Raw genomic sequence first — 26,492 nt, 5'->3', positions numbered from 1 at the left:
CCATCGGCTCTAAGCCTTTGCTTTATACACAAATCAGAAACTGGGACTGGGGAAGGGGCTGTGACTGGCCTGAGGCCCACAGGGAGCCAGTGTCAGAACCCAGGGTCTCTAGGCCCGGGTCAGTGTCCTTTGCCTCCACGCCCCTGCCTTCCAGAGGGTTGACGTGCAGGGCAGGAACTGAGGCCCCGCTGCTGGTGGCATCGCTGTGGGGCTGGCGCGTGGTGTGTGTGGGCACCTCCCTACCCACCAGCCCGTTGACTCTCTGGACTTCTGCCGCTTCTCACTCCTGGCTTGGGCCACAGGTACTGGAATTTGGCTGGCCCGACCTCCACACCCCAGCCCTGGAGAAGATCTGCAGTGTCTGCAAGGCCATGGACACTTGGCTCAACGCAGATCTCCACAACGTTGTCGTTCTACACAACAAGGTCAGAGCGGGGGCTGCAGGATGTCTGTGTGTGTGTGTGTGTGTGTGTGTGTGTGCGTGTTCATGCCCGTGCACGAATATATCCTTGGATGAGTGTATGCACCTGCCCGTATCACTGGATTGTGTGAGCGTGCAAGTTCGTTTGTGTGTACTCTCCTTCTTGGGGATAATCGATTCTGTCTGGGGTGCACCCCCAGGAAGTGGAGGTACCAGCCTGTGGGTCACTCACGTGTGGTGGACGATCAGCTGTGTTTCTTCTTTTTGAGACCGAGCCCCATCCGCTTCCTCCTTCCTCCGATTCTCCCTGAGAACCCCGCCCCTCTCTGCAGCCCCTACCCGCCTTGCTCTGGGGCAGGAGGGCCAGCCTTAGAAGTAAAGGCTTTTGTGTTTTGGGGCTTTTTCAGGGAAACCGAGGCAGGATAGGTGTTGTGATCGCGGCTTACATGCACTACAGCAACATTTCTGCCAGGTAAGAGGGCCCTGAGCCTCCCATTCTCTGAATATTGACAGCAGAGCCCCCTTCCCCCACCCACCCAAGGCCTCCCCCACCCACCCAAGGCCTCTCCCTCCCTTGGGGTTGGAGGATAAGGACAGAGGAGGTGAGAGGTGCTGAGGACAGGGGGAGGAGCCCCTGGGAAGGAGAATGTCCCTGCCCTCAGCTCTGGGACAGGGGCCCTTGGACAGAGGGCAGGAGAGAGGAGACACCATCCCTCTGGGGCCCTGGGGAGGGGCAGCTGTGGGAGGCAGGCCCATGGATGGACACCCCGTCCAGTCGGCTTCTTGGGGCCACTTTTCTTTGCCCAACTGCCTTCTGTTTACCTGAGTGAGCAGGGAGGGAGTCACAAAGAAATATTGGATCACATCTGGGTCCAGCAGAGCCATCTGGAAGGTTTCTCATCTATTCCCCTGCTTCTGGCCAGCAGGGCCATCTTCCCACTTAGGTGTTTTGCATCAAGAATAGGAAACAACCAGTGGATGATTCCCATTCTGATTTGGATTTTCAGAGAGGCAGAGGAATTCCTCCATTCATTTAGTCATTTGACGACGGTTATCGAACAGCCACTGTGCAGGAGGCTCTAGGTGCTGGAAATAGAGCAGTGGGCAAAGCCAGGCCACTGCCCTCATGAATGTTAAATGAGTAAACAAACACATCAGTAAGAGCAGGTGATGAGTACTTTGAAGGACGGAGACTAGAGCAAGACGGTGGGGAAAGGAGGCCTCTTGAGGAGGTGATATTTGAGCAGAATTAAGTGGCGAGAGGGGGGAAGGACTGAGTCCTGTACAGTCCAGGGCGGGGGTGGGGGGAGATGGTGGTGGCAGGGGACCTTCCAGGCAGAGAAGAGGGAAGGACAAAGGCCAGCAGTGGGAATTCGAGGGGCTGGCGTGTTTGGAGCCGAGTGAGTGAGGGGACAAAGAGTGGGAAGTGAAGATGGGAGGAGGCAGAGCCTGGGGGCCTTGTACCCTTGATAAGGACTTTGGAGTTTATTCTAAGAGGGATGGGACATCGTTGGAGAGTCAAGAATGGAGAAGCTATGTGATCTGTCTCTTTAAAAAATGATCTCTTTGAGGATGGGTGGAATGCTCTATGAAGGGCTTGCAATAGGACGGTAGTTTTATGACTTTAAGAAACCTGACCCAGCTTAATCTTTGCTTAATGGTCAACATTTCCTGTGCACCTACTGTGTGCCCACATGTGCCGAGCTCTTTATAGGTGTTACCTCACTCAATTGCCACAACAGCCTTCAAGGAAGGCACAGTTAGCACCTCATTTGACAGGAAAGAAAAATCAAGTTCAGGAAGGTTAAGTAATCTGCCCCAAGTTGCAAGGCCACTAAGTCAGTGATGAACTTGAGATGGGCTCCCAGGCCGCCTGGCTCCAAGGCCCTTGTGCTGAGGAGTGCAGCACACAGGATGGAGAGATGCTGGGGCAGTCCTTTCCTGAAGGCGTCTCAGGACAGAGTGGCCAGAGGGCTCTGCAGGTCTGGGAAGCAGGGGTGGGTGGACAAGGGACTCGTGGAAGTTGGCTCCTCTGACCACCTGTCTCTCCCCACAGTGCCAACCAGGCCCTGGACCGGTTTGCAATGAAGCGGTTCTACGAGGATAAGATTGTACCCATTGGCCAGCCATCCCAGAGAAGGTAGGTCTCCAGGGCTCTCGGCCCAGTGCATGTGTGTGTGTGTGCGTGCGTGTGTGTGCGTGTGTGTGCTCGCTATACGTGGGAGCTAGCCTCGTGTACCCATGGTGGGTGAAGCAGCACGCCTAGGTGGGGGTGTACCAAGTATGCGTGTTCAGGTGCCAGCCTGGAGGGGTGTGAGCTCAGGGACGTGGGTGAAGCTGTGAGCAGCTGTGTGTGCCCGCAGTGGGGCATGGCAGCTGGCTCCTGAGGTTGGTGCCAGAGAGCAGCAGGGCCAGCGGTGGGGGAGGTACAAGAGGGCAGCTTGTATAAGAAGGCAGTGCCTTTCTTGGTCCTGGCAGCAGGGCTGCTTCCGTGTTTTGATGGGTCTACAGGAGGCTGATGTCACTGCCACCTGCCCTGAGGAGGTCACAGATGTTCGTGATAAGGGTCACCTTCTGCTGTGAGAGCTTTAAAATTTTACAACGGTCTCTCACCCATGTAGCCCACAACAGCCCAGGCAGGAAGCAGGGCAGGGATGGATTCCTTCATTCATTTGGCAAATTTTAGGTACTCTAGGATGTTCCAAGTGCTGGAGGTATCTAGTTGGACAGGACAGAGTCTTTTGCCCTTAGGGAGCTGATATTGTATTGGGAAAGATGGACATTACACAAGTAAATAAACCTTCAAGGTCATTTCAGACAGTGATAAGTGCTTTGATGGGGAAAAAACCAAAACAGAACACGAGGGGCTAGAGAATGACAGGGGTGGACATGAGGGGCTGATTCCAGTGTGCTGACCTTTCTGAGAAGATGACATGTGAGGTGAGGTCTGAGAAGGGAGAAGGAAACATCTAAGTAAAGGTCTGGGGTAAAGGGTCCAGGTAGAGGGAACAGCAAGTATAAAGACCACAATGTCTCACTGACTTTTCTAGCCCTTCGGAACACTGACTGGGCAAGCAGGACCCCCTAGCTACAGATCCTGGAGCTTTCCAGCCTCTCCATGCTGGGGGTCCCCAACTCACACCCCATCACCCCTACCTTGCCTGGCTAAAAGTGTGCCGGCGCCACTGGGGACTGTTTCCACCATCGTAGCAGGAAGCCCAAGCAGAAGTGAGTGAGTCCTCAGGCAACCAGCGCCTTACAACTGGCACAGGACAGCTGGTAGCCAGCCTCTGGGTCAGAGATCAGAAACGGAATGTCTTTCTGTGCAGAAAATTCTGACGAGGCTGCCAGAAACAGCAACTGTGGATCAGTGAGAGTCTTCCCAGGGAAGAAGTCTCAGGGAGGAAAGAAGTATTATTCAAGATCCTGACTTGCTACCTGTGGCTGGTGGCCTTGGTCACGAGTCTGGCCCTTGACCTTGAAAGATAAGAGGTTCAAATAGAGGAGCACGATGTTACGATGGCACAATGTGGCTTGGAGAGAGTGGGCAGAGCTGTCACATTTCTGAAGCGGAAAGCCTGGAGAATGGGGATTAGTGTTACCTCTCAGGACCAGGATTGTTCAGGGATTCCACCGTGCTCAATGTGTGCTTACGTAGCATGCCATCGGGGTGTGTGTGTGTGTGTGTGTGTGTCCGTGTTTACATTATCTGTATCTGCCTTGCAGCTCATATCTGCAACTACATCTGCTCATGGGTGGGTAATTCTGTCTGTGCCCAAATGTGGAAGTGCAGCTGTTGGGGAAGTGGCATTCGTTGCCACTTTCCCGCCTTCTTGTCAGTGCTGCTTGCAGGGATTGGAGCAGCTGGAGGAGAGGAGGGCAGGGAGAGAGGGAGGGAGGGGCTTTGCCTGCAGCTCCCCCATTCATTGTCACCCCACCCCGGGCTCATTGTCCCCAGCACACAGACACATCCTGTTGGCACGATCAGAGGATCTGATAGGAACCCGCCATTCCAGGTTTCCGGTTTGAGCAACGGGGCTGGGGGCTGGGCAGGGGCCTGAATAGGAGCTGGTGTTGCCCATCAGATTATCTTGCTGGGATAGTCCAAGGTGGCCCCACCCCAGCCCAGGGACAGAGGCCCACAGGCCTGGAGGTGGGCCAAGGAGCCAAAAGACAGGACGGGACCATTGTCATGGTTATGAGCGTTCTGGTCTCACCCGCCTCAAATCAGAATGCATTCTGATTGGTCCAGCTGACCCAGCTTGGCATCCTCTGGCCCGTCAGAAAAGGAGGACACACCAACCAAAAGGATTGGCCTCTCCTTCTAGTAGATGCATTGGAGTGAGACTGCTTCCCTTCTCCTCCCACCCGCTCTCCTCCCACCTTTGTGTGCTCTTGCAGTGTGCCTTTGGGAGGCTGATGACCCTTTCTGGACCTAATTTTCCCTCTCTTCTAGAACGAGTGGGGATGGCTTATTCCTTCCATTCTTCCAACGAGATCTTTGTTAAGGGAATTGGGGCATGTTGACCCTAGAGATAGGAATACTTAGTGGAAGTTAGATATCCTCTAATATCAAATGAAATGGTACAGAGGAATTTTGTACCCTTCAGCGTGATATAAAAAAATGAAGGACTAGAATTACTAAGCTCTTACTATTTGCAGGATTGTCATGTGGTTGGTGGGTCTTGTGGGAGCAGAACTGGGTCCTGTGGGTACAAATGCAAGGTTGGTTTGGGCTCGGTATAAGGGTGGCAGAGCTGTCTGATGGTTGATCACCCTGCCTTGTGCGGTAGTGAACAGCTAAATGATGCCTGTCAGGGATGTGTGGGAGTGCATTTGGTCCAGCAGGAGATTCCTGGGCCAGGAGTGAAGCAGGAACGAGATGGCCACGTTGGCCACCAGGAGGCGCCAGAGAACCCCAAGTGGGAGGTTTGGCTGGACCCCACTCCAGATGTAGTAGTACCTGTTCGCCCTCCTGGGGCTACAGGCAGCAAGGGTGGAGACCCCACCTGCCAGGAGGCCTGGGGGTTTGTGTGTGTGTGGGGGGGAAGTTGGCAGGGCAACCTAGGGCAATATGCCAGGGGAAAAGAGAACAGAATGGCTCTGCTCCAGCAGAGGCCTCCCTGGCTGAAGCCGCCCTTCTCCCTGCTCCAGGTACGTGCATTATTTCAGCGGCCTGCTCTCTGGCTCCATCAAAATGAACAACAAGCCCTTGTTTCTGCACCACGTGATCATGCATGGCATCCCCAACTTTGAGTCTAAAGGAGGTACCTGCCCGAGCCCTCTAGCTTCCATTCCCCTCCTGTCTTCCATCTCTTTGTCTTAGGAGGCAGCCTTGGGGGGTAAAAAATGCGGGCTAGCTGCAGTCTTAGGCTTGGAGTCTCAACTGTACCACTTCCTATTTCTCTGAGCCCCAGTTGATTCATTTGCAAAATGGGTTGGATACTGGCAGTGCCTGTGGGCAGGTGACGCTGGACGGTGTAGTGTTTTTGCAAACTCAAAATGCCTTTTAAATGAAAAGTTAGCATTTCTTCCTCTTTCTTTTTCCATTTCTCCTTCCTCTTTTCCTCCTTCCCTTTCTTCCCTTTCCCCCTTTCTTACCTTTCCTTCTCCTGGCCGATCCTTCCTTCCTTCATCTCTCCTATCCCCCTTCCTCCTCCCGCTGTTTCTGCTGTCTTGGCTAATAGCACCCCTCCCTTACAGGGTGTCGGCCATTTCTCCGGATCTACCAGGCCATGCAACCTGTTTACACATCTGGTATCTAGTAGGTATTCCACAGGGATGAGAGGCCAGGGATGCCGGAGGTCCAAGGCTGAGGACTGAGAGCTGGGGGCTGGGGGCCGGGGTTGGGGGGCTGCCTAGGACCTTTTCTAGGAGGACTTCTAGGGTAGGGCTGAGGGATGGGTCAGTGAGCTTTCCCAATAGCCCCCTGGCAGAGGGGCAGCTGGGAGAAAGTGCACTGCCCGGCCGCCTCAGCAGCCCTCTCTCCCTCTGCCTGCCTCGCTCCCATAGCAACGTCCAAGGAGACAGCCAGACCAGCATCTGCATCACCATCGAGCCTGGGCTGCTCTTGAAGGGAGACATCTTGGTAAGTTGCCCCTCGGTCTCAAGCCCCCGCACCGCCGTTTATTTTTTCTTCCTTTTCTCTTCCTGCTCCCCTTCTGCCTCTCTGGACAAGAGCGTCACTCCTGGTGGGCCACCAGCCTTGGGGTCGTTGGCTCTCAGGGGCCCTGCAAGGCCTTCCAACCTTGACGGTCCTTGTCCATCCCCTGGCTCGGTGTTGGATGTGCCTTCCCCCGGGCTTGCCTCTTGTTCTGGAGTATCTCCAGGGACATATGTCTCTGTGTGAGCCGTTACCTCCGGGCTTCCTGCTGGTGACAAGGACTCCCTCAATTCTAACTTCACTCCTTCCTCCTGTGATTTAAATCCACTCCTACGTTGTCCATTCTGACTGGTGTACAGGAACTTCTTGGGAGGATAGCTTTGTCCCCACAGGGCAAGATTGGCTTTCAACTCTCTGCTGTTCTGGAAGTTTCCCCAGAGAGCTCTGAGATCCTGTTTGGTGTTGGTGACCTCTTCTTCACTGGGTTTGGGGCTTAGTCATGGAGCTGATAAGGAGGCTTCTTGGGACTAACTTTCTACCTTCGGGCCCCTGATGGGCTCTGCTCTCTTTCCCACCCAGCTGAAGTGCTACCACAAGAAGTTCCGGAGCCCAGCCCGAGACGTCATCTTCCGCGTGCAGTTCCATACCTGCGCCATCCATGACCTGGGGGTTGTCTTTGGGAAGGAGGACCTTGACGATGCCTTCAAAGGTGGGCTCGTTGCATAGAGAGGCAGACCTAGCAAGGAATAATTAGACCACAGGATAGGAGAGCAATAATGGAGGGGCTATGGCAGCAGTGAAGGGTGACCATTTTCCCACGGGAAGGGAGGTGGTCAGGGAGCTGTCTCCCTTTGCTTCTTTCCTCTATCCATTTAAGGTTTTATCTATATTACATTCAGGGCCAGGACATGTCCACATCCATCCACCCATCCACCCATCCATCCATCTGTCCATCTATAAATCCACCAGCATCACTGTGTGTCTGTATGTGCCAGGCATGTGCTAGACCCTGGTGATACAAAGAGAAAGAAGTCAGGCCCTGCCCTCAGGGAGCTCACAGTCTTATGGGAGAAAGAGACAAACAGACATGATACTATGAAGTGATGCTTGCGGTGATGGAGATAGACACAGGCATGATGGGTGCTCCAGGGAGCAGACACCACCCCTGCTGTAACTTCCCTTCCTGCAAGCAGTGAATGGTGATCTGTGTGCAGATTGGGCTCAGGCAGAGATCAGAGCACGGGGCTGGGGCTCTGAGGAGGAGAGGCCTGATTCCCCAGTGTGGTCTGGGTCATGCAGGAGAAGGATGTGTCTATGATGAGCTTTCCCTGTACCGGAGCCAGGAGAGCAAAAGCAGAAGATGCTGTTATAATTGCAGAATAGAATGTAAATGTCATCAGTCTTAACAAAGAAAGTAAAAGAATAGCTGACAAAATAAACGTAGGGTTGCGGAGAGGTGGGAGAAGGGAGGGGCACAAACTTCCTCCTCCTACATGGAGGGAATCAGGGCACCATCGGAAATGGACAGATCAAGAAATAGAGGCTTAACTGTCGTATTGAAAGTTTCAGAAGTGATCAGAAGGGTGAATTAATAATAATAACAGTAGTAATAGTAATAATAATAATAAACCAGATTTAAGAAGGGAGGTGGGAATACTATAAGTGATCCAAATTATTCATCTTCATAGTGGTGAATCAGTGAAGATTATTTAAAACTGATATATCTAGAAATAGTGGCATAAAAACTGTAGCTATTATTTAGAGTCTTAGAGGTAACTGCTCGTAGAACAAGAAATAGAAATGGTAAGAAATAGTTACCTCAGACAGGTAAGACAGGGCTAGGGTGGGTAGGAGACTTAATATCATTATATATACTACTTATTATATTATCAACCATGTATACATGTATTACTTTAAACTTTTCTAGAAGAAAACTTTTTGTGGAGTCCTCTTTTGGGAATCAGTTGCCCATTTTTGTTTTTCTTTCTCCTTTTTTCAGATGATCGATTTCCAGAATATGGCAAAGTTGAATTTGTGTTTTCTTATGGACCAGAGAAAATTCAAGGTAAATGCCAAGTTAGAATCCATTGATTCATTCCCTTCCCTCCACTCTGCCCTGCCCCACCTCAACTCACCTCTACCATTTTCCCACTGATCTGCTCTACAAATATCAAGTTACCTGTGGTTGAGAGTCAGGCCAGCAGTAAAAGATCTGGGTATCATAGTGGACCCCCAGCTAAACATGAACCAGTGACTTAATCTCTGGATAATAAAAATAAAAAAGTAGACAGAGAGGCGCTGGGTTGGATAAACTGTTCTGGCCCCATTAGGTCATCATCCTATTATATTCAGAGACTGAAGGCTGTGGTGGATGGAGGGAGTGGCCAAGGGGACTCTCAAAGGTGCTGGATGGACGATAAGTATTTATGAGAACTGAGGTGATTCAACCTGAAGATGAGAAGGCCAATTTAATAATAGCCTTTAAGCCGTTAGACTGGTTATATGTGGAGACCAGTTGTTCTTCATCTTATTTGGGAACAGAATAGGAAGAGGTGAAGTCAGGTTACAGCAGAGGGACTCTGGGTAGACTAAAGAAAGGACTGCTGGGTCAGGAAGGTAACTCACCCAGAAGGCCTGACTTGTAGCTTATGCTGTCTGCATCCTGGGCTTTCTCTGGATGTGTAGGAGAGATTCTGCCTCTCTCCTCAGATTTCTGCCTGCAATGGCAAGCATCTTAAGTGGAAGGGCAGGGGGATGGCTGGGATGACCTGTGTCCTCTCAATGTCAAGGCTGTGATTTGCCTGCTGTCCGTGACCCCGTGCAGCCCATCACAAGCCTCTCCTGCACTCCCCCCTGACTCCAGGGCAGACTCTCTGGACTCTTGGCACTGCCCCAGGGGCCCCTGGGACACAGAAGAGAAAGAGGCAGCCACCCAGCCAGAGGGTCCCCCAGCTTTCTTCTAAAGGGTCTTTGTTGCTCAGTGCTGCTGTCCTTATTTACCCTTATGACCTGCTGTGAACCTTTTCAAGAATGCAAGAAACCAGACTCCTGGGTTCTCCATCCAACTTAAGCGAGTGGTCCTGCCTCGCCATGGTCAAGAAAATGAGAAGTCCCTTAGGGAGCATCCTTAGGGAACTTGTTGGTTTCCTCTGTTTTTCCAGTTGCTGATCGGTTTTTTCTTTCTCTTCACTGTCGTCTCCGCCTTTCCCATTTTCTAAGGCATGGAACACCTGGAGAACGGGCCAAGCGTGTCTGTGGACTATAACACCTCCGACCCCCTCATCCGCTGGGATTCCTATGACAACTTCAATGGGCATCAAGATGATGGCATGGAGGGTAGGTGGGACCAGTGGCTTCCAGCCCCTCTGCGACTGCACAGCCCCTGCTCACATGGCCTCGGCTCTCTTGGTTTGCTATGACACCATACTGGGCTCAGAGGGAGGGGAGGTGCAGAGGAGAGGTCCAAAGCACCTCTGAGAGCTCACAGTTCAGTGGTGGAAGGTAAAACAAAACATGAATGAGCTAAAGAATGAAGCAAGACAGCCATACAAGGGTGTATCCTTGGTGCCGAATGAGTCCCATAGGCAGCGAATGCTCAGAGATTGTCAGGGGATGGATTCTTGAGAGCTGGAGTGGTCTGGGAGGGCTCCTTGGAGGAAGTGGCCTTGCGTGGAGCTTGAGATACCCTCCTGTGCTTAAAATACAGCATTTGTTAGATTTCTTTTAACCCCGTTGTTGGATTTCTCCAGGCTCGCTGCCTGAGTTCTCTGGGGTCAGAGCACTAGGAAGGTAGACACAGCATTTAGGACCCACAAGCTTTCATCAACAGCCAATGAAAACGTTTGTGAGCTGGAAACAACCTGGTAGGCTCCAAAATTTGAAAAGAAAGCAGCAGAACTGAAATTAATGCATGTTTAATTTAGCAACAAAACCTAACATAATGTCAAATGGTTATCCACAACTCAGTTCAACTCTTGAGAGTTATATATGAGTTCTATTGATTTATGTGGTTCATTTGAGTATGTGTGATGGGATGCAGGGCTCTGAGAATGAGCATGTCTGGAGCTCAGGAACTCTTGAGACGCCCTGTCTGGAGTTTGGCCACAGGCTTGTTACCCTGATTTGGTCCCAGGATCACGGAATGTGGAAGCTGGGAGGACCTCAGGACCGATGGCCCATCCCCCATCAGTTTTCAGCCAGGGTAACTGAGACCTGCCCCCGCCCCCTGGCCCAGAAGGAAGCATCTCTTGATTTACCCCCATGACCAGGATATGTCCTTTCAAGGACACCAGCACCCAGCCTCTGTGCTTCTCCTCCCAGCTGAAGCTTGTCCTGGGGTGGGGACCCTGGGCCATGTGTCAGAGCTGGATTAGGTAGACCAGGGACCCTCACCCTGGTCTCCACCTCCAAGGTTTTGGATTTGTTGACTCCACGCTGAAAGTCTTTTAGGCCTTTTCCTGCATAAAGATTCTCCCTCTGACCTTAGAGACACCAGAATGAGCGATGCAGTTCAGAGGGAGTGGGATGAGGGCGATGCTTAGGCTAGAATTTAGGGTTTGATGAGAGAAGTTCATGTGCAGCGTTGCAATGGTGAAAGTTTGCCCTCTCCCTACCTAGTTCCCGCACTTCTCCCCCACCCCTCCAGGGGCCTAGACACTCCACCAGGGTCCTCCCTACTGTGCTGAGGCTGCCCCCAAAAGCACTCCTCTTCCTGCTCCAACCACGTCCCCTTGTGCCCTGTAGCTGGGGAGAAGGCAGAGGATGAAATGAATCAGTCCTGAGGTACCGGTGGCTGCCAGCCTAATTGTTCATCGTTCTGGGGGATGTATGCATTTTTAACAAGAACACTTGGCAATTGGAAGGAATTTTCAATGTCTCTCCATCTCTCCCTGGTGTGGATTCAATGCGATGATAAATGTAAAAACATTTAGTAAACTAGAAAGTGCCAGGCAAACAAAAGGTAAAACAATTAAGGGGAAAGGAGGGGCTGCGGGAAGGATGGGGCTTGGGACACAGTCAGCCGTGAGGGAAGGAAGCAGGCGGACTGAGCAGGAGGCTGGTACCAGAGGCAGGGAAGGGGGAGGAAGGAAGGGGAGAGGGAGGCCCTGGGCTCCTCTCCCTCCCCCTTGCCCGCCCTCCTCTCTCCTCCGCTCTCGCAGGCAGGGGGATGGGACCAGTAGGATCTTTTGGCCAGTTAAAGGTCAGCTCGTCCTGTAGGGACAGAGGGGCTCCTGTCTGGAGGCTGAGACGCTGGCCCTGCGCCCAAGGGTGGGAAGGGAAGGCAGGGGGAGCAGCTCACAGCCCTGCCGTCCTCTTCCCTGGCCTGGCTGGCCCGGGCCCGGAGCTGGGCGGCTGGAGTGGTCACCCGGGCAGACCCTGGCCATCCCGCTGTGTACTCCCCACTGCCACTGAGCTGCATCCCCCACAGGGACAGGAGAGTCAGGGGGGTGGCCGCGGGGCAGGAGCAGTGATCTTATCCGCATCCTGCTTCTCCCGGCTGGAGCACTTCTAAAAGGCTCTGGATTCTGGGGCCCAGAGGTAAATGCATTTTCTTCTGGCTAATTCTCTGGTTCAAGAGAGGGAAGCAGGAGGCCTCTGTCTGTCTCCCTGGTTGTGGGCAAGTCACTGTGCTCCGGTTTCCACACGTGCTAGCTGGGATAAGGGCCCCTAACCCCCAAGACTCTGGGGGGCTCAGGAGATGGCTCACGCTGGAGCCTGGGCGGTGGTTTGGCCGTTTGCTGGAGCTGTCCTCGGGCTGGGGGATGGCCTTGTGGGGTGCGATGTGGTGCCCCAGGAGGCTCTGCCTGCCCTCCGGGGAGGCCCTGGACCAGGAGAGGCAGGATGACCCTGAGGTGCTGGAGCGCAGGGCTCGAGCACGTGTGCTTTAGAGCCCAACTGCCTGGTCCACACTGTGGAGTCTCCCGTCCGCAGCTGTGTGCCCTTGGTCAAATGATCACGCCTTCCTGTGGTCTTCATTTCCTTATCTGCAAACGGGATGGTGACGGTACCCACGTGATTGGGTTATTGTAGCAATTTTCATGAGAGGCAGTTTGTACTGTGGTTAGGACTGTGGCCTCTGGAGCCAAACTATCTGGGTTCAAATCCTCTGCCAAGATGCCATCCTCTTGGGGCCCCCGTTGACTCTGTTGTAACATGGGGATTTGGTTGACAAATCATTTCGAGCACCTTTCGGGGAGCAGGAGCTGCAGAGGGGCTGCCTGCTGTGTTCCCTCGTGAGTCTCTGTCACGTCAGTAGTGACCACGATCTCAGGGGTCTGCTGACAGGGCTCGGGAGGAGGCCCTTTGGCCTTGGGAGCCAGCTCGGGCTTTGCCACGCGCCGGTTACGATGCCAAGCACTTGATAGCCTCCGTCTCATCTAATACTTGCAGCCACGTTGTGAGGTGGGCACTGTTATTATGCCTGGATGGGGGACTGGGGCACAGAGGGGTTAAGTGACCTGCCCAAGGTAGCCTCGCTAGTAAAGAGCGGATCTGGTGTGGAACCCCGGTGCTAACTGCTACAACGTCCTCAGCTGGCCGTCGTCCCCAAGGGTCTGTCCTGGCTGTCTGGTCCTGTGGCAGTACCTGGGTCCCGCTGAGCTTGGGTGAGGGTCTGCTCGCTCTGCCCCCCACTTCTCGCCACTGGACAGTCCGGATCTCTCCTGCCCTGCCTCTCAGTGTGGGCGGGGGGCGTAGGCGCGGTGAGGCACAGAGTGCAGTACCCTGTGGCAGGTCCCGAGCAGGGCTGCGGTGCCGGGAACAGCTGAGGCACATCCCTGATGTCCCCCTGTCCCCGCCCCCCTACACAGGAGGGGCTGCTCACGCAGGACTGCCTCTGGTGAGGGGCTGGCCTCTCAAAATACGGACAGGGTGGTGTGTTGGAGGTGAGGTGAGGCCATTTCTGGAAGCTGCCCGCCTCTGCTATTTCAGGCCCACCGGGGGCGGCTTTAGGAGGGGTGGGCCAGTCCCTCTGGAGTCCAGCGGGTGACTCAGAGTGGTGGTCGGGGGCACCGAGCCCAGCTCTTGGGGACAAAGGTCATCTCTGGCCTGGGCCCCACCTCGGCCCTCCCTGAAGTGAGAGGCGGTCGGCGCTGGGGTCAGAGCTCCGTTCCTCCGGGAAGCCCTCCAGGTGACCCTGACTTTACCCTCCATGTCAGGAATTGCTCTGTGTTTAACCCCTTCCTCACTGCCTGCATCCCTACCCTCTGAACCCTCGGGCAGGTTTCCAGTTCAAGGCGTGCAGACCCGTGGCACTCAGCATGCTCTTCCTTTCCTTTAGGGTGTCCCCCGTCAATTTCAGCAGCAAAATGAAGGAAGAAAACGTGGGGACTTGTGGTCTCTGCAGGCCGGCCCCCCCAGATCACAGAGCCCATCTCACACCCTCCTGCTGTAGACAGGAAACTGAGGCTCGAGAGGGGAAGGGACCTGTCAAAGAGGGGGACATCCCTACGAGTGGAACCCTCCTTTCATGATCTCAGCTCACCCTTTTGCAGCCCCATTACGTGATGACCACACCGCATGTGGGGAGGTCAGCGATCTAGCCCGGGGTCAGGAGATCAGAGTAAGGTTGGCTGTGAATTCAGGTGTCGGCTCCAAATCCCTCCCACCCCCTGGAGCTCAGCTTATTCTCTGCCTCCCACCCCTGGCTCCTCACCTTAGATGACAGGATGCTCACTGCCCAACAGGGTAGCCCATTTCCCTGGAGGATGGGGCCAGGAAGTAGAGCCAGAAATAGGAGGAGAGTGTGCCTCTGCGTGGTGGACCTAGGCTGCGGTGACCGTGGCTGCTTGGGACCATTTTGGCTCCCCTGCACTTAAGCCAGAAGGAGGGGGAGATGATGAAAGGTGAAGAATCCAATGAAGAACCTTCTGAGCAGAGAAGTTTCCAGGCCTTGGGACAGGAGGTCGGGGAGCATAGGATGAGTGCCTGTCATTTCGGGGACTCCTTACTTTGGGAGCAGAACCCCGTGGTGAACCTGATGATGAACTAGACTGATGTCCTAGTCCGCTTGGGTGGCCACCGCAAAGTACCACAGACTGTTTGCCGTAAACAATAGCCGTTTATTTTCTCACAGCTCTGGAGGCCAGAAGTCTGAGATCAAGGTGTGGGCAGGGTTGGTTTCTCCTGAGGCCTCTCTCCTTGGCTTGTCGACGGCCGTCTCCTCTTTGTGTCTTCACATGGTCTTCCCTCTGTGTGTATCTGCGTCCTCACCTCCTCTTCCCTTAAGGACATCAGTCATATTGGATTAGGGCCGACCCTTATGACCTAATTTTAACTTAATCACCTCTTTAAAGGCCCTATCTCCAAGTACAGTCACATTCTGAGGTACTGGGGGTTAGGACTTCAACATATGAATTTTGGGAGTGGGGACACAATTCAGCCCATAACACCCAGGAAGGAGTTTTCTGGGTTGCCTGTAGTTGGATGCCTGGAGTCTTGGTCCTGAGTGAGGAGTAAGGGAAGGTCCAGGGTGGGTGGAGGGGAGAGCAGTCTGGCCCCCCACCAGCCTCCTCCTCTCTGCCTTTCTCCAGTTCGGTCTGGAGCCTGCCAGCTCAGCACTCTGGCTGGTACCACGTTTCACAGCCTCCAGAAGCCCCATTAGCTCTTTGGCCTGAGTAATGAAGCCCCATGCCCAGATCCCAGCTCCCTGTGGGTGGGAGCAGGGCTGTGTTTTTGCCTATGCTGCACGGAGCTGTCTCCAAATTCCTCCAGAGTGTTCCAGGGCAAGCCTTCCCGGAAGCAAGTGCGAGACCAAGGGGGTGTGGGCTGCCTTCCAATTCTGAGAAGCCCACAGGTTGACCAGGCCTGAATTATCTCATTGCCCACCCACTCCCTCCCACCTTTCCCCAACCTCCTTGGACACTGAGTTGATTAGAGTTTCTCAAGACTTAAAAGAGGACGGGGGAATAGGGGCTGAGGCTGGGTAAAGCAGCAGATTGCTCAGAGCCAAAAGGAGTAATGAAGGGAGAAATGACAAGTCTGCTGGCCTGACTGAAGATGGCAAGGGGACTAATAACCACCCCCTGCAGGATGCCCGGCAGCCCTTCTTTTGTTTCTGTGGGCAGCCCCATCAGAGCCAGGGGCTGGTGACAAGGGGGCTTGGTTTTGTGCGCAAGCCTCTCACCCTCAGGCTCTGTGAGGAGAGGAATCCCCTTCCTTGGGGGAGAGATTCCAGCTCTGTAGGACACCCACCTCCTCTTCATGTTCTTTTGTCTGAGCTGGAGAAGAGCCTCCCTGATGGTAGCCAGGAGTCCCTAGCCTGTGGTGACTTCTCATGAGCTGGGCTTGTCCAAGGATTCTCTGATATTTTTTCTCTTTTGAGAGAAAGGAAAGAGGAAGGGAGAGAGACACACAAACAGGCAGAGAGTGAGGAGGGAGAAACAGGTGAGAGACATGGAGAGACAGACAGACTCAGACAGACACTGGCCTGGGAGGCAGGAGATTTGGGTTTGGGTGTCCTTGGTAACTCCTTTTCTTTAGATCTTTTTTATTTCCTATAAAATGAGGAAGTTGGAGTAGCAATTCTTTCCATTTCTTTGAGCTCATTACTCCTTTTTGTGACTTGTGAGGAGCTAAGATGGACTTAGCTTCCCTCTCTTGAGCTTGTAGTGGGAAGCAGCATTGCTCAGTGGCTGTATCAGTCAGGAGAGGCTTGGTTATGCTGCATAACAAACAGCCCCAAATTCTCAGTGGCTTAACCAACAAAAGTGTATTGCTTGCCCATGCTGTCTGTCCAGTGTGGATTGGCAGGGGTCTTTGTTCATCTTACTTCCTCCAGGCTGATGGTGGCTTCATGGCATAGGTGCATCCACCACTGCTGCTGAAGTAGGTAGAGGACATTGTGACCTGCACACTGCTTCTGTCTGGACATGACACACTTTCCTTCTGCTCACATTTCATTGGCCAAAACATGTCACACATCCATGCTTAACTTCAAAGGGGGCACGGAATTTGTGTGTGGAAGAAAGTAGAAATATCATTGAACAGACTGATGTCTACTCTAGGGATTAAGACTGTGGAATTGAGAATCAGAAGATCTGGTTCCAAGCTCTGTTGTTTATAATTGTGTTCCTTGGTCAGGTCACTTTGCCTCTCTGATGCCTTATCTGTAAAATTGGTACAATAACAGTACTTTCCTTCTAGGATTGTTGTTAAGACTCAATGAGGTAACATATGTGCAATGTGAAAAGTAAGTGCCTGGTGTGTACCATGCTGGCAATAATTTGTGTCTTTTATTATTATTATTGAAGTGCTGGAGGAAAGAAGATAGAGGTGTGATTTTGAATATATACAAGCCCTCTCTTCTTAAGAAAAAACCCATATTCCCCTGGTCCCTCTACTCTCTGGGAACTGTCTGTAGCTGGTTCTGTTCTGGGAGCCCCACTCTTCGAAGTCAGGAGACTTGCCTCTGACACCAACTTGCTCTGTGACTTAGGACAAGTTACTTTCCCTCTCTGGCTCTCAGTTTTCCTTATCAGTGAATTGAGGGGGATTGATTTGCAAGGAAACTTCCAGCTCTACAACCCTAATGATGACAGTGATGATGACAAAGGTAATGACTAGATGATAGCTAGCCTTGTGTTCTTACCCTGTATATGTTCTCTTGGTTACTCCTCCCCAAATGCCTATAGGTGGCTACTGTTTTGTAACCATTAGGCTGACCAAGCAGAACTTGTTAGGATGTGGTTTTAAAGCTTCCCCTGCGCCCGAATGACATTAGGGTGAGTCCCGTGCCTTTTCTAGTCACACTTAGGAAATATTATACAAGAACCTCTGGGCAGTAATAAAGATGCCCAGCGTGAACTTGGTGAACTTGGTGCTTCACCCAGAATTAGTTATTCCCCCTTGTCTGCCCCTACCTTGCGCCAGCTGTGGATGGGAGGGGGTGGGGGTCGTTTCTGTAGGTTTTCTGTCTGTTTCCCTGACTGATGGGAAGAGAGGAAGGAGAGAAGGGATGGGAACATTTCTCCTTGCCTGCACCCCTGTGAGGTGGAGACACAGGCACGGATGATACGACATCTGAGCTCTTTGACAGTGGAAGATTCCGGGTGACTGTTTCCTCCTGCAGCACTTCCGTGGATGTTTTGGAGCCCCCCCCTTGAACTCCCCAAGAGTCTCTTCTCACTGTTTCCTTCAGGTGGGTGACTGCAGATCTGTCAGAGGCTCACCCCTTCCTCGGCCCGAGCATCCCTCGCTCCCTCCACCTCCTCCTGTGGAGGGTGGTTCAGCCCTCCAGGTGGCCCTCTAGGACACGATCTGAGGCAGCCCTGGGCTGGATCTCTCCCCTCGGTCCGCAGGAGCCCTAAGGCGCCCTTGGGCTCAGCAAAGCTTGAGACTCAGGTGGCCAGTGCAGCCGCTGTCTCTGTTCCCTGTCTGGCCTCTTACCGTGTGGACTTCCAGGCCTGAGCTAGGCCCATCTCTCACGTTTTCCAGCCCCAGCGGACTCGAGTTCAGCTGAGCAGACTCACCGAGGTGAGGGGAAAGCCCCTCCCTGGCAGGTGGCACTTGCAGCAAAACAACACTCTTCTCTCCAAGATTCCTCTTAGAATCACTCACTTCCTGATCCTTTCACTCCCTTGACATGGATGTGTGTGGGGGGCAGTTTAGAGCCACAAAAAAGTTTTCAGCCATCACTGTCTTAAAAAAATTTTTTAATAGCTAATATTATATATTCCCAATATAATATAATGAAATGGTATTACATTGATATAATTTAATATCATAACTTCACCTATTTAAAGAGTAGAATTCAGTAGGTTTTAGTATATTTAGAGTGGTACAACCCTCACCATAATCTAATTTTAGAACAGTATCACCCCCCTCGAAGAAACTTCATGCCCATTAGCAGTCACTCCCCATATCTTTACCTACCCCCCAGCCCTAATCTGCTTTCTATCTCTATAGATTTGTCTGTTCTGCATATTTCATGTGAATAGAATTATACAGTATGTGGCCTTTTGTGGCCTTCTTTCACTCAGCATGATGTTTTCAGGGTTCATCCAGTTTGCAGTGTGTATTAGTTCATTTTGATTTGCTTTGTAATATTCCATTGTATGGCCATACCACATTTTGTGTGTACACACATCAGTGGATGAATATTTGCACTGTTTCCACTTTTTGGCTATTATGAAGAATGCTGCTATGGGCATTCATGTATAAGTTTTTGCATGGACTTATGTTTTCATTTCTCTTGGGTAGGTACCTATGAGTGGAATTGCTGGGTCTTATAGTAACTCAATGCTTAATCATTTGAGGAGCTGTCAGACTGTTTTCCAAAGTGGGCTGCACCATCTTACATTCCTACCAGCCAGTGTGTGAGGATTACAATACCTCCACATCCTCACCAACACTTGTAATTTTCTATCTTTGGGATTCTAGCCATCCTGGTGTGTATAAAGGGGTATTTTATTGTGGTTTTGATTTGCATTTCCCTAGTAATTAATGATGTTGAACATCTTTGTTAATTGGCTATCTTCTTTAAAGGAACATCTATTCACAACCTTTGCACATATTTAAAGTTGGATTTTTGTCTTTTTGTTATTAAGTTATAAGAGTTTTTTATATATTCTGGAAATATGTCGCTTATTAGATATATGATTTGCAAATATTTTCTCTTATTCAGTGGGTTGACTTTTCACTTTCTTGATGTCAGTCATCCCTTTTTACAAGCCCTGCCTTACTTTTGGAACATGGCATTCATTTTCCTGGGGCCTCTGTCACAACTGAGACCCAAATACTTCCACATACACCTGGTTATGAGTGTTCCCATTTTATAGGAGAGGAAACTGAGGCAATCACAGAGAGCTTAGGGACCTTGTTCAGATAATACCTTTAGTAAATGGTGAAGGCAGGATTTGGACGGGAATGGGTGGGGGTCTGGAGCTGGTCAGGGATACTGCTTCCTATCATTCTGTGACCTTGATCTGAAAGATGATACATCTATAGCCTGAAATGCTTTAGGCTGCTTCGTCTGATCTCTTTCCAGCCCTGGAACTGGTGCCTCGACTGGTCTGGAACACCTGCCCCCATTACACAGAGAGGGAGGCCAGGTTCCAGGTCCCTGGATGTCAGGGCAGCACCAAAGCTCACGAGTTCTGCCTCCGGGCTGCCTCAGCCACCTGCACGGCCCTGTTTCCCTTCGTCTCCCAGGGCGAGGCAGGGTGGGGAAGGGTAGCAGAAGGTGGCCCCTTTGGAGGCAGTTAGTGGGGACAACAGCCCTTGTGCCCACCCTGGAAGAACACCTGAGCACCACGGTGAATGTTTACCCTTGACATACCTTCACAGAGTGTGACATTCTTGCCTTCTGAACTTTTGGGTAAGATGTGGAGGAACCAGTAAAAAAAGGGGAGGGCAAGATTGCAGGTGGTCCCAAATTATTCAGGAAAAACGTCCAAGGATCCTGAGTGATACATCTGCCCCTTGAGCAGAGGGCTTTAGGGGGTGATTTTCTAAGCACAGGTGCTAACAGCCTGATTTTTTTTTTTTTTTTTTTTTTTTTTTGGCCATGCTGCACGGCCTGTGGGATCTCAGTTCCCTGACCAGGGATTGAACCCAGGCCACAGCAGTGAAAGCGCCAAATCCTAACTACTAGACCACCGGGGAACTCCCCCCAAGAGGCTGATTTTTGTTGGGAAATCCTACTGGCTGCTGGAGGGGGCAGCCCTTCTGCTCTGGTCAGGGTCAGGGGTGGGGGTAAGGGCAGGGAGGGAGAAATTCAAAGCTGTTACTGAAAGCTTCAGCTTCTGTCCCTGTTCTATCACATCCCATAGTTCAAAGAGCTTGAGCTTAGACTGCAGCAGGAGGGGTTTGAATTAGCCACCTGGAAAAACTTCCCGACTGTGAAAGGGTCGATCAACTGTGGCAGGGAGGTTGGGCCCTTGTCATCTTGGCCCGCTTGGGCAGAGGTGTCGAGAAACAAGGGAAATGGGTCTCAGTGTGGGGTGGTCTACGTAGAGGTAGTGGCAGAGACAGGGTTGGGATGACTTCTTGAGGAGGATCTGGGTTTCTACTTTCCCAAGAGGGAGTCCTCTCCTGACCTGCTGGAACAATCAGAGTGCTGAGAATTTAAATGTAGGGTCGGTCTGACCTCGTGGATAAAGAAGTCGACTCCACTGACCCAGCATCTGCCGGCCACCTGCTTAGTGCTGCTCCTGGTGGGGTGGGGTGGAGCTTGTGCTGATGCCCTTGGACCCTTAGCTGGCCCTGCTCTGTGAGGCAGCTGGCAGGCTTGAAGAGCAGTGTCTGCCCATGGAACATTCAGTAAACCAATACCCTCCTGACTGAATGTGCCTTTGGTCCTCTGTAATCTCTGCCATCAGGTGGAGGTTGGAAGGCCAGAGCCACACTCGGAGCAGACGCAGAGCTCTTGGCCAGGGGCCTGAGCGGCACGTCTGCCCTCTTGCTGTGCTCAAATATCAAGCTCCAGGCCGGGAAAGAGGAGAACGTGCAGTCTTTCCCCCTCAACCACCCTCCCTGCTTCCGCTCCTGCCAGACATGCAGACAAGTGCAGGTTAGCTGGACTCGGCGAGACCCCAAGATACGAACTCTAACCACGTCCAAGAAAAGAAATACAAGCTTCCATTGATCAAATATTTTTGGGGACCCAACTAAAGCTGCTTTTCACCCATGAGTCCCTTGCTCCCTCCCCTCCTTCTTCCTTCCCTCCCTTCCTTTTCTCTCTCCTTTCTTTTCCAAATGCTTATACATCACCTACTAGATGGTGGGCCCTAGGCTAGCCCTGGTGCTGTAGAAAGTCCTGCAGACAAGGGCAGGGAGGGAGTGCGTGCAGATCAGACAAGTGCACCATCCACCGCGACCCACAGCCAAATGGAGAAGGATCTTGGCCAAGAGCCAGGCTTCTCAGGAGAGAAGAAGCTTCTGGGATGGTGGTGATCAGAGGTGGATGACTTTTGCAGAGGGGCTGCATGTGTCCTGGGCCTGGGAGGGTAGATGACAGTGAAAGCAGAATTGTTTTTCAGATCTAGAAGTGGCATAACAACATTACTTGAAGTCTAGAAAGTAGAGGGAAAGAAAGCAATCAAATCGCTCTGGCCTCCTTCTCACCACTGCCCCCCGTCCCATGGTGGGCTGGGTAGGATGTCAGTGGAATGCAGGAGTTGGTGAAGGTGGGAATGTTGGAGAAGGTGGAGGGAGGGTGAGGGGAGCCCCAAGGGAACCATATTTATGGGGTCCAGGAGGGGAGGACAAACCAGGAGATTAAGAGGAAAGACAGCACACAAAATCCTGTAGTGGATGGGTCCCTGGAGCCCAGATCTGTTGCCCGGTGGACGTGGCTGAGTGATGGGTACTAAGAGAGAACAGAGCTGGTGAGAGTTGTCTTTCTGGATTATTCTGGATTATTCCTTGTTGGACCTATTCAGGCCCTGGGGCTCCTCCCTGCCTTTGGAGGCTGTGCCTGGCCCTCTTTCTCCTCGTCCAGGCCAGTTGGCCTGGAGCTGGCTCGTAGATGCTAGCTGAGGCTGGTTTGCTTCTTGGCAAAGTTTAACTCCTTCACTAATGGTGCTGGCCTTCGGGCCCATCTCTCCACCAGCCTTTGCGCCCTCCCTGGAGCTTGTCTGCGTCTTGCCCACTCCTCCTGCCTACTACCTGGTGCGCTTCTCTTCAGGCGACAGAGCCCATCCCTCTTGGTCCACTCTCCCAGGCCCTGCTTTCTGTCCAATGGACAGTTGTGAGACCATTTATGGGAAAAGGTTTCAGTGGGTCTGGGATCTGGAGGATGATCCGTCCTCTCTTCTTTCATGGTTCCGCTCCCTCTACTTCCCCAGCTGCTCATGGGTGATTCATCCCCGTACATCTCTTTCTTCTCTATGCTCCTCCCCTTGCCAAGAGACCTTCTGAAATCCTGACAAAGTCGCTGAGCTCACATACCTTCAGTAATAGGCAGCCTCCATTGAGGTTAAGAAGGACAGTGTCTTAGAGTGGCCTGAGAAGAGACAAAACCCACATCCTCGGGAGGCAGTAGAGGCACCATAGTGGTTGAAAGCCTGGGCTTGGGACTCAGGCTGCCTGGGGTCAAGCCCCAGCTCTGCCTCCTGCCCCCTGTTGACCCTGGGCAAATCATTTAGCCTTTCTGAGTCTTAGTGTTCTCCCCGGTAAAATGGGGACAAAGATATACCTCTCCTATAGGCTGAGAATTAAGTAAGATAACGGATGGGTGCGTAGCTCTGTGCCTATTCCGTAGTAAGTCATCAGTTGATGTTAGTTGTTACTGATACCACCACCTGACCTTGGGTGGTGCTTTATGCAGTGCTTCCCTGAGTGCCAGTTAGTTCACCTTTCGACCGTCCCAGTTGTTGAACTGGACTTTGAACCCTGGCCTCTGGCTGCAGGTCTGTATTCTTCCTACTGAACCTTTCCCCTGGCATCATCCAAATGCCAGTCTCCATTCCTATGTGAGCCGTTCCCTCTGCTCAGGGGTTGGGCCATTTGCAGAGGTCCCTCAGACAGTTGCGGGCAGAGCAGGCCTAGCTCCCAGGGTCTTTCCAGGGTCCTAACCTCCACGGCACTGTTCATCAGTGATGGCCAGGCTGTGGGCCATGGTGATTGCTGGAGCAGTCATAAAACTGCTTCTTTCTCCTCCATTTGAGAAAACATATCAGGTTGCAGGAGAGTGAAAATGATGTGATTATAGGTGTAACCTTGAATCCACTGTATTGAAGAAGAAGAAAAAAAGAAAAAGCCAAATCATTTGTGTTCTTTGGTATGTGGACTGTCTGCATTAACATTCATTTATTCAGTCAACAAATATTTATTGAGTATCTACTGTGTGTCACTATTTAGTTGCTGAGGATACAGTAGTGAACAAAACAAAGATCCTTGCCCTTGTCATGATTGTATTCTAGTGGGAGAAGACAGACAATAAAAAAATTTAAAAAAAGACATTATAAGTGCATTTGACCCGCAAATAACACAGATCTGAACTGTGCAGGCCCACTTATACACAGTTATTTTTCAATAAATACCTGTATTTTTATTTATGGATGTTTGTGGGGAAAAGTTTGTGTTCAGTTAGAGATCACAATATGTGGAATCAAAAGAACTAGGGTTTGAGTCCTGATTCTATCCAAATTATTTCAGCTTCCTGCCCTTGGGTGAGTCATTTATCAATTCTTTTGTTTTGGGGGCAGAGAAGGCAGTATGTGGATTTTTCAGTGTGAGGATGTACGTAGTGAGTGGGTAGGGGCGGGTGGGTCAGTGCCCCTAACCCTGGCATTGTTCAAGGGTCAGCTGTAAGTGAGAGAGCATCTTAGAATGTGATAAATATTCTGGGAAAAAATAGCACAGAGTAAGGGTGATTGGGAGCTGTTGGTGATGGGCGTCGAGCGGTGAGTTGAAATTTTTTAAAAAGCTGGTCAGCCTAAGCCTCACTGAGGCGGGGGCATGTGAACAAAGAACTGAAGGAAGTGAGGGAGTCAGCCAAGCAAATCTCTGAGGAAGAGCATTCCAGGCAGGGGGAATAGCAAGTGCAAAGGTCCTGAGGCAGGAGCCCACCTAAGATGTTTGAGAAGCAGCAAAGGGGCCAATGTGACTGCAATGAAGGTTGTAATAGGACATGAGGTTAGAGGTAATGGGGACCAGATCATTTAGGGTCCGGTAACCACCGTAAGGATCTGGCTTGTACCTGAGCAGTTTCATCTAATGACAAAGCATGGAGATCTTTTCATAATAACAAATAATAACAAAGAGCCTTCTCACTTTTTTAAAATAATACTTTTCAAGTAATTTTTCAAATATTTTTTTCAAATAATAATTTTCAAACAAATAATAACAGAGCCTTCTCCTTTTTTTCAGCTGCATGATATTCCACTGTACATAGGTTCTGTGTTTTATTTAACTAGTATTTTATTTAACTGTATTTAAGTAACATGGACATTTAGGTTGTTTCTAATCCTTTGTTGTTTTCAAAAATGCTGCAATGAGTAATGTTTTTATTTGTGCGTAACACCATTTCATTTGTGCAAGTCTGTCTGTAGGACAAATTTCTAGAAGTGGAATTGCTGGATGGAAGAATATATGCATATATAATTTTGATAGCATCATATTGGCCTCCATAAGGGTTGTATTCATTGACACTCCCAACCAGCAATTTGATTAGGCACTAGGAGGAAAATCTGTCTCTCCCTTCTGTATACACCCTCCACATGTGAGATTCTATTAGGTGCCCATTATTTCCTTTACTCCTCATGACCCTCCTGTGAGCTGAGTACGCTTGTTCCTATTTCACAGATGAGGAAACAGGCACAGAGAGGTTAAGTAACCTCCCAGTGTTTACACAGCCAGGAAGATGTAGAGCTGGGATTCTGATGCCCACCATTCCTCACCATGGCTTCACGAGGGCAGGAGTTTGAGGCACCCTGCCTCCTGTCCCTCTGCTCCCTCTGCCCCACGCAAGTGGGCATGTGGACCTAGCACTGCTGTACCTGCATTTCGGAGACCCTTGCAGGCCAGTGGAAGGGTGGGAAGAGGCCAACCCGAGGGACCTGGAATCACACTGGGTGAGCTGGCCAGCCCTGGCCTCCCCTTCTGTCCCTCCCATCGTCAGCCCCAGTGGTGAGACCTGGGAGGCTGCGATCTACCGAATTCTGCTCCAGGTGGGGAGCTCGCCGCCGCGTCTGCTGGGTCAGCTTGCTCCAGGGATTGGGTTTCAGCATTTCACTGATGAAAATAAATCAGCCTCTTTATTGCCCTGCATGGCCCTCGGAACCTCTGCAGCCTGGCGTGTATTTCCAGACTTTCTGTAAGTCACTGTTTCTGTTCTAGCCCCCAGGGGCTCTGTGTCTGCTGCAGAAATAGCCTTGGACGAGTTTGGAGCCTGGAGCCACCCAGGCAAGACCAAGCAGGAGAGGAGCATCAGGTCCACAGAGACAATGCCAGGTTGAGCATCTTCTCTGTGTTGGATCCTTGAGCGTCTAGAGTTGGCCAGGTGTTCAGAGCCCATCTATCTGGTTGTACTCTCCCATTGCACAGAAGAGTAAACTGAGGCCCATCCACAATCACTCCTTAGTACTCTGGCCCTTTGACCCCCCCAGTCTACTGCTGTTGCTACCAGACAACACTTTCTCTAGGTCTGTGTATTGTGCAGTGGCCAGTTAGGGATTGGAGTGCGCAGAGTTGGAGAGAGTAAGTTTTAGCTGCAGCAGGCTTGGTGGGTGTCTGACTTCCAGGAAAGCTGTCTTGCTTTTGAGGGACGTGAGAAAGGGGAGCTGGTGGCAGGACTGGATTTTCTTGAGGTTGAGGAGAATCCTCCACCCCACACACCTGTCCAGATAGGGTGAGCGACCATGGTGCATGAACATGAAAGAACAGGCAGCGTCTAGAGGGTTCTGACAAAGCCCCAGCAGTTTCTGCATGCAAAGGGGCCTTGGGAGCCTTGCCAAACTCCCCTTTCTCCTGCCCTTCTTTTTTTTCTGCTCAAGCATTATTTGCACCTGCAAGACTCTCCTGCAGGGACATGGGGCATCCTGCCTCAGATGGCAGGCCAGCTGGACTGCCCTCCCACCCTCCAGGGCCAGGGCCTGGTCCAGCCCCAGCCGGCTTATCCAGGCTGCTGGTGGGGCCCCCTGGTTCTGAGAAGCAGTGCAGAGCTGTAAGTGGGTGGGAGCCAGGAGCTGCTGGCGGCCTTTCTCAGCCTTTCTCATCGCGGACCATGTCTTTACATCCTTGCAGCTAGTCAATGCCCCGGTCGGTGCTCACTGGAGACTTTCGCCTGGTGTTGCTTCGATTGCTTAAAAAACTGTTAGCAGCAAAGTGTTCTTCAATGTTTGTTCTCCTTCTCCAGGGGCAGTGAGATCAGATTTTGATATGAAAGCTCAAAGCTTCTCAGATATTTCCTGCTTCCTTTCTGCCTCTCCGTCCCGCTTTTTCTGCACACTGCTTCACAGCCTTCAAGGGCCAGGCAGGCACTCTTCACAAGGTTAGAAAGAGGCCTGGGGTGGTTCCCTGTCTCCT

General features: G+C 51.6%; 1 protein-coding gene across 9 annotated transcripts in view; it reads left to right on the top strand.

The window, feature by feature from the left end:
* TNS1 (tensin 1) overlaps positions 1 to 26,492 on the top strand; it is a 207,413-nt gene that overhangs the window by 117,381 nt on the left and 63,540 nt on the right. For all 9 annotated transcript variants that reach the window (XM_028167912.2, XM_057551606.1, XM_028167910.2 and 6 more), the window contains 9 exons: positions 303 to 425; positions 829 to 893; positions 2,478 to 2,561; positions 5,576 to 5,688; positions 6,125 to 6,185; positions 6,434 to 6,509; positions 7,104 to 7,233; positions 8,524 to 8,589; positions 9,744 to 9,860. In XM_028167912.2, the coding sequence (XP_028023713.2) occupies positions 303 to 425; positions 829 to 893; positions 2,478 to 2,561; positions 5,576 to 5,688; positions 6,125 to 6,185; positions 6,434 to 6,509; positions 7,104 to 7,233; positions 8,524 to 8,589; positions 9,744 to 9,860 (835 nt within the window). The remainder of the gene's footprint in view (positions 1 to 302; positions 426 to 828; positions 894 to 2,477; positions 2,562 to 5,575; positions 5,689 to 6,124; positions 6,186 to 6,433; positions 6,510 to 7,103; positions 7,234 to 8,523; positions 8,590 to 9,743; positions 9,861 to 26,492) is intronic.

The sequence above is a fragment of the Balaenoptera acutorostrata genome, chromosome 8 (genome assembly GCF_949987535.1).
Source record: "Balaenoptera acutorostrata chromosome 8, mBalAcu1.1, whole genome shotgun sequence".
NCBI lineage: Eukaryota > Metazoa > Chordata > Mammalia > Artiodactyla > Balaenopteridae > Balaenoptera > Balaenoptera acutorostrata.
The sequence above is the reverse complement of the archived record's forward strand: the minus strand, read 5'-3'. Positions and strand labels throughout refer to the sequence as shown.